Below are 7,924 nucleotides of genomic sequence, written 5' to 3'. Positions count from 1 at the left end.
ATATATATATATATATATATATATATATACACACACATATATGAATATATACGACAAGCTACTTTCAGTTTCAGTCCACCAAATCCACTCATAAGGTTTTGCTTGGCATAAGGCTATAGTAGAGGACACTTCCCCAAGGTGGGACTGAATCTGGAACCATGTAGTTGAGAACCAAGCTTATTTCGTTAATACTTACCCATTATAGAGTCAATTTCGATACCATTACTTTTTGCCAGAGTTTGAAGCATATCAGTTGCAGACTTGAAGTTTTTCATCAACCACTGTTTCTGTTCATCTGCTGTACACGAGAAACTAATTTCCTCAGAATTCAATGCTTTCCTGTAGGAAAAATTTTTTTAAATAGTCAGCATTACAATTGGACTATATAATACACAAATATTTCATATTATGAAATATATATTTTGCATCATCATCATTTAACATCTATTGTCCATGCTGGTATGGGTTGAATAATTTGACCAGGGCTGGTAAGCTGAGGGGCTGCACCAGATTCCTGTCTGATTTGGCATGGTAGTAAGAAAGATTGTTAAGTGTGAGAAAATGAAGTTATCAGAAGGCATTTTTTTAATAAATTAACATAACACAGGCTTATTTAAAGGCAGAATAACATGGTGTAGCAAATAAACAAAGCTAAGTATGATTTTAACTTGTGTATAAGGATGTGTGCGACGATAGAATTATGACCTGCTGGAGTGATGCTGGTGGAGAAGGGAGTTAGCTCATTTATAAGCAGTAAAAATCCATGCATTGTATGAAAAAGAAAATGCAATAAGTTGTTTCCAAGTGAGTGTATAAATAACTAATCAGCATGTCATTCCGTGTGACCGAAGTCACTTGACAGCTGAGGATCATGTGTTAATCTTCAGGCTTCTAGACAGCTACTGAAAATTTTTAAAGTTACCACGCCCTTCGGCTGGGCAAAAGTCATCATATGTATTCCTCTACTGCTAACTTTTAAAGGGCAGAGGAATACAGTAACAGTGTGTTGTTAAGCAGGGGCGAAATACTTTGACTGCCCTGCTACAGTTTCTACAGCTGAATGTCCTTCTTAACCACTCTGAGTGTGTAATGGGTGCTTTTGCGTGCCACCAGTATGGGTGCCAATTGCATGATACCGGTATTTACCATGACTACAATTTCACTTGGCTTGATGGGTCTCTGATCATGTTGCTAGAATATAACTCATGCACAAACATGCAGCATGGCTTCCATTCAGGGAGAAGCTGCCTCACACTGCATTGTGACTGGGTATTGAAACAACAGCTCAATTACTCAAATGTGAATGTGACATAACTTGACTCTGCCAAAGTTTTCAGCAAAATTGGTTATAGGATAATATGTCACAAACTATATGATCTTGGTAGTGTTAGGAAAAGGGAACACCCCTCCTCACCTCTTGAAAAAAAGGTCATGGTTATTTCATCAGCAGGGAAGGTGATAGCCTCAGATTTTGTGATACAAAGGGCATTGTGTTTATTGACTCAATGGAGACTACTGATGCCAACTTGCTAAGGCAGTTTAAAAAAGGCTATCAAGACCAAATGCCCAGGAAAACTGATGAAAGGGGTCTTGTTTCATCATGACAATGCTCCAGCACATAAATCCTTCATTTCAATGGCTGCTGTGCATGACTGTGACTTCGAACTGGTTGATCACCCTTCCTATTTTTCTGATTTGGTTCCATCTGACTATCATCTGTTCCCTTACAAGAAAAAAACATTTGCTTGGGAACCAGTATCGCAGTGATGATGACGTTATATCTGTTGTTGATGACATTTTTGATCCACAGGATGAAAGCTTCTTCATCAATGGGATCCAGGCTCTGCAACACCAATGGAAGAAGTGTGGGAGCTGCAAGGGGGATTATGTTGAAAAATGAACTTCATTTGGTCACGTTCCATGAGAGTAACTTGGTTAGTCTATGAACTTTTCAGCTGATGCTTGTAGTCAATGTTCTGCCAAACAGCCAACAGCCTTAGAGATTTTAAAGTTATAGATGTGGAAGCGTTTAAAGAATGTTTGGACAAATTTCTATCTAAAATACTGGATGAGCCTACATCACAGCTGGTCATACAAAAAACAAAATAAAACAAAAAAAGAATGAGTAGCTCTGCCCAATTTGCTTCTTCACCAGAAACAATACAGGAAAAAACTCAATCACACAGAAAGGTAGTGCCCTGTATGCATGCATGTATGTATGCATGTATGTATGCAAGTATTTATGTATGTATGTATGTATGTGTCCATGTATGTATGCAAGTATGTATGTATGCATACATACATGTATGTGTGCATGCATACATACATGCATACATGTAAGCGTATATGTATGTACATATGTATATATATTATTATTTAAAACAATTTGATTCAGCCCCATGCAGCTTAAAGTTTTGTAAGCTTCTTACAGAAACCTGGCACATCACTGATAACCATATTCATGTTGAAATTTAAGGTCAGTAATAGCTTTTATAACACCACTGAGATTCAATGGCAAGTAGTCCAGAAACAAGCAAGAGCAAGTTTTTTGGCTTTGTAATATGGTTGTTTTATTTTGGAATTTCCTTCTCTCAAGAGATGTCTAAACAAAGACTAGAGGGTTTTTTCACTCCCGTCTGTTGGAGGGCCATTGATCCTACTAACTTAATCTGCCCTTTAACAGGTTTTGTTTTCCATTCTGCTGAGTGTCCAACAAAAAAAAAAAAAAAAAAAAAAAAAACCACCCTCCTTTCCAAGAAGGCTTGGTGTTGTTGTCAGTTTAAATGCTAACAGCCCAACCATACAACAGGTTGTACTATATTACATGTTATCAGTAGCACTAAAGCTGATCTGACCTTTACACATACACACACACATGCATACAATGGGTTTCTTATTTCTTTATTGCCCACAAGGGGCTAAACATAGAGGGGACAAACAAGGATAGACAAAGGGATTAAGTCGCTTACATTGACCCCAGTGCATAACTGAAACTTAATTTATTGACCCCGAAAGGATGAAAGGCAAAGTCGACCTCGGCGGAATTTGAACTCAGAACGTAACAGCAGACGAAATACTGCCAGCTCGCCGCAATGGGTTTCTGCTCACACAAGTTCTGTTCTGCCAACCATTGACCATTTTCAGTTAATAGTAGAAGACACAAATTATAATGGAGTTGGGATAAATCGTGAGTGAGATCATTGCAAAGCATACTCATCAGACAAGCAGCTGTGATTGCATAGCTTTTATCAAGAAAGAGAATCAGAAATGTAGAAGACAACATACCAGATAAAATTACCATCAATTTCATCAATTCTTTCAGGATCAAAACCAAGACCGCAGGCAAGGAATGCAAGCATTTCCTGATCCAGAGGTGTTGGCTCCTTAGTACGTATCGTCTGATCTTTGAGCCATTTGTTAAAAAATGCATCCAGCTAAACAACAAAGGAAACAAAGAAAAAACTAGCAATCAATAATAATTAATTGGTACAAAAGATATAGTAAGTAGTTGGGGGTTACTAATCACATGGTTATTGGTTCAGATCATTACATTGTTGTCTTGTGTTGTGCTCCTAAGCAATGAATAAACACACACATATGCACATACATGTGTGTGTACTTACACACACACACACACACGTATTCTTTTATTCTTTTACTTATTTTAGTCATTTGACTACAGCCATTCTGGAGCACCACCTTGGAAGTTTTTAGTTGAACAAACCGACCCCATGACTTATTCTTTGTAAGCCTAGTGCTTATTCTGTTGGTCTCTTTTGCTGAACTGCTAAGTTACAGGGATGTAAACACACCAGCACTGGTTGTCAAGCAGTGATGGGGGGACAAATACAGACACAAAGACATACATACGGATATATATATATATATATATATGTTTGTATATATACAACAGACTTCTTTCAGTTTCCACCTACCAAATCCACTCACAAGGAGAAAACTTTTCAAATATAAATAAAATGGAAGCATACAAAAATAAACATTATTTTTCGTCTTACTGTTAATTTTGTTTCATTTTGTAAAATAAAAATATATCTAATGGTTTATTATCGTTTACATTTTGAATCATTTTGCTTATATTTTGAATCATTTACATATATTTGAGGGCACCAAAACCTTTTAAGTACTAATATTTACATCCTTAAGAGGGTAGATAACTGAAGCTAGCATTTTTTGAAACACATGCATCATCTAATAATGTCTCTCTTCTTTACTGGACATAAATGATGGTAATTAACTTGTTTTTATATGGGGTATTAAAATAATTGAAATAAAGTCATACATGCATAGTTGGAATTTTCTGCATAACAACATCAATGATATTAGTGATTTGGTCTTGGGTAAACTTTGCCAAGCTGCTCTCAGGAGGTTTTACTGGAAATAATTTAAAAGAATGACAACAAATTGATTATTCCATTGAATTTAGTATGATGGAAGAGATTAAAAACTTTAAATAATTGACAGGACATAATTTTATTTGTGAAGATAAGGGACTGAACTATTGAAGAAGAGTCCAAGCCTTTCTAACACCAATGTGTTTTCATGGGCTTATTCTCTTTGTGTATGCACACATGCACATATGCACATACACATGCATGAGCACACACACACACACACACATACATGGTGGTTGTCTACTCCTTATACAGAGTTTGACTACCACCTGTACCTACACCTTAGCACCATCATGGTGTCTGATGTGGCTTTTTAAACCAGACAATGCTCTGAAAAGACACCCACATAGATTGCACCTCTGATTTGGACCACCAGTACCTGCAGATAAGTTCTACTCTTTGTGGATCTTAACATGTCTTTTGAGGCCTCCATTGGATTTGCAAACCTACTGGCATACATTGCATTCAAAGGTGTGCACAGACATATAGTCAGAATAGTTGGTAGAGGTTCATTTTCCATGCGTTCGCAGATGAGATTTGAGGCCAGCCAAAGACAGGCATGGTCTGTCACAGACTGTGTACACAAAAAGGTCATTGTCATTCACCTTCTCGATCGTTACATTCTTCCTTAGATCTCTTTTGAATCTTACTTGCATTATCCTGGCCTCTTTAAATGCTTTTACTCCACTCCGCACCTTTGTTCGCCATCCAACTCAATCCGAAGCAAGGGCTTCTATATCTCCTGGAACCATTCCAAGTGACTTCATAGTAGTCCTTATGCCATCCTTAATACATACATACATACATACATACATTGGAATGTCCCCATGAAGACCCTAATAAAATGTAAGTACAGCAGATTTAATATAATGATTTGGGATAGAAAAGAGAAACTGTACAATTGTGGAAATTAGCTGCCCAGCAGATGTTAACATAAAGCTGAAGATTAGTGAAAAAGAAAATATCTACACTGAACTATTGAGAAATCTACAGTTACTCTATCCAGATTACAAATTCAGGTTTATACCAGTAATTATTGGAGCCCTGGTATATGTAACACTGGTCATTAAGATGGCTGGTAACTTGATGTTAATTATTTGGTTCATCAAGCAATTTATTCAAATTAAAATTTTATTAATATCATAGAGAAAATATTTACCGATAAAAGAACTGACATTCTTAATTATTTGTTTGAAAATGTCTGTAACACTTGCAGATGAAGAATTCAGAAGCTTTTTCAAGAACATATCCCGCTCTTTGGTGGTACATGTTAAATTATTCTGTGTCAAATTCTGAATAGCACCCCTATAAAAGAAATAAATATGAAGACATTAAAAGTGGAGTGAAATCATAAATCAATATGGTCAATATATTGGGATATATAACACATCTCTAAATACCTATTGAATACCTTAGTTTATTAGTCATTAGTTATGCCAATCTTTAACCAATTTCCATGCATTTGTAGAAAATTGGTGATTTGTCATGTTATATTTCATGAAGGTCATACTGTCAATAAAAACACATGCATCGAATATATTTCACTTCAGTTTTATCACCAATCAATCAGCTGATTAATCAATCAATCAATTAGTTAATTGAGTAGTCTGTCAAAATCCTTTCATCACAGTCTCTGACCTGACACATGATCTGTGACATTAACAGTAAACATGCAGAAAGAGTTGAGAAAAAACGATATTTGAGGGTCACATGTTCATCAATTAGATTGTGATGAAAGAAGTGCATATGCTACAGGTGTTCCCCTTTAAGTCACTGTAATACTCTCAAGTGGTGTGAGGGTAACTCTATAGACCTTGGCCTACAAGAGGCAGGTTCTGCTCACTGGACAGTTGGTAGGATTTCAGGAATTGCAGGTGGTAATGTGGGATGAAGGTTGTGTAGATGTGTGTATGCTTTTGTAGAAGTGTGTGAAGTTAGAAGTGGTGCTGTCTAAACAGGAATACCTAACCTTAGCATAATGGTAATTAAAATGTTTATGCTATCTATGAGTTCTAGAGAAATAATGCCTTGGTCAGAAAGCTCCTGGCTATATTGATAAAAGCATCTAGATTGAATAGAGAATGATACCAGACAACCACTTTTGACAGAGCAGTCCTGGAATAGATATCTGGTGGCAAAGAAGGAAAGATGATTTGGAGAAGTGTGATCAATGTAAAATGTGGGTCCCTATTAAGAATGAAGGATGGATATCAAGGAAAATGGTTTTGAATAGTGAGAAAGATAAGTGGCATATATACATATACCACGTGATCAACCAAATGCTGTTATACATTGCTGGTTACAATGCACTTTACATCATTTTAGCTTTGAAATGATGCCCCACATCTGGCTAGGTGACCAGGCCAACATTCTTTCTGATCAGAAGGCTAGTCTATCACAGGGTTATCCATTTACAGGTGAGTGGACTGGAGCAATGTGAAATGAAGTGTTTTGCTGAAAAACATAGCATGCCACTCAGTCCAGGAATCAAATTCACAATTTAGTGATCATGGGTAGACCTTGATCACAAGGCCATGTGCCTTCACACATACACACACACACACACACACACACACACACACACACATGCAAAACACACACATATGTATGTATATAAATGTGAACATACATACACACACACATGCTCACATACAAATGTATGTGTATTATTATTCTTTTTGTGTGATAATTTGGATTATGTGTATATGTGTGCATATATGTTTGAATATACTTATAGATTCGTGAACTACTTACGTTAAAGATTTCAGGCTAGTTACATTTTTAGTCTCACACAATATTGTTACCAGCATCTTCACTTCTGACACATTGACTAAGCTGTTCAATTGAGGAATTATTATCTCTTTAACTGCAGCAGCCTGAAATACATATATATATATATATAAAATCATGGAAGGCGGATGTTAAATGACGATGATATATATTGCTATTTTTGTGGTAGATTCCACCACGGAATGATGTAATTATTTTGGTCGCTGGCATGGATATAAGTTGTACTAAAAAATGCATTTTTCTTTATGTTGAAATCTATATGGTTGGTTGTTCTGAGGAGAACGGGTTATTTCATATTGATATAATGATCTCATTAATTGATTAAATGGAGCCGCTTGAAATGGCTGTAATGCACTGATACCCGGACATCCTTGTTACTCTTTGCTTTTTATTCACCTTACTTCGAGCTGCACTGCCTTGGTGCCTCAATTTAAGTACCTAATTCAACTGAAGCTCAATTATTTCTTATATTCTGACTGGCCTTCGTGCTGGTGGCATATAAATGCACCCACTACACTCTCTGAGTGGTTAGCGTTAGGAAGGGCATCCAGCTGTAGAAACTCTGCCAAATCAGATTGGAGGCTGGTGTTGCCATCCGGTTTCACCAGTCCTCAGTCAAATCGTCCAACCCATGCTAGCATGGAAAGCATACGTTAAACGATGATGATGATGATGATGATGATGATGATGATGATATATATATATACTGCATCAACTTGTAT

At 36.5% G+C, this 7,924-nt stretch overlaps 1 protein-coding gene across 4 annotated transcripts in view; it reads right to left on the bottom strand.

Annotated features, from left to right (window-relative positions):
* The window catches only part of LOC106874393 (uncharacterized), a 125,336-nt gene that overhangs the window by 58,044 nt on the left and 59,368 nt on the right, over positions 1-7,924 (bottom strand). For all 4 annotated transcript variants that reach the window (XM_014922111.2, XM_014922110.2, XM_014922112.2 and 1 more), the window contains 5 exons: positions 7,167-7,288; positions 5,572-5,717; positions 4,301-4,392; positions 3,286-3,434; positions 197-339 (listed from right to left, as the gene is read on the bottom strand). In XM_014922111.2, coding sequence (XP_014777597.1) covers positions 197-339; positions 3,286-3,434; positions 4,301-4,392; positions 5,572-5,717; positions 7,167-7,288 — 652 coding nt within the window. The remainder of the gene's footprint in view (positions 1-196; positions 340-3,285; positions 3,435-4,300; positions 4,393-5,571; positions 5,718-7,166; positions 7,289-7,924) is intronic.

This window comes from Octopus bimaculoides, chromosome 5 (genome assembly GCF_001194135.2).
Source record: "Octopus bimaculoides isolate UCB-OBI-ISO-001 chromosome 5, ASM119413v2, whole genome shotgun sequence".
Taxonomy (NCBI): domain Eukaryota; kingdom Metazoa; phylum Mollusca; class Cephalopoda; order Octopoda; family Octopodidae; genus Octopus; species Octopus bimaculoides.
Note: the sequence above shows the minus strand (reverse complement) of the source record. Positions and strands in the feature narration are given on the sequence as shown.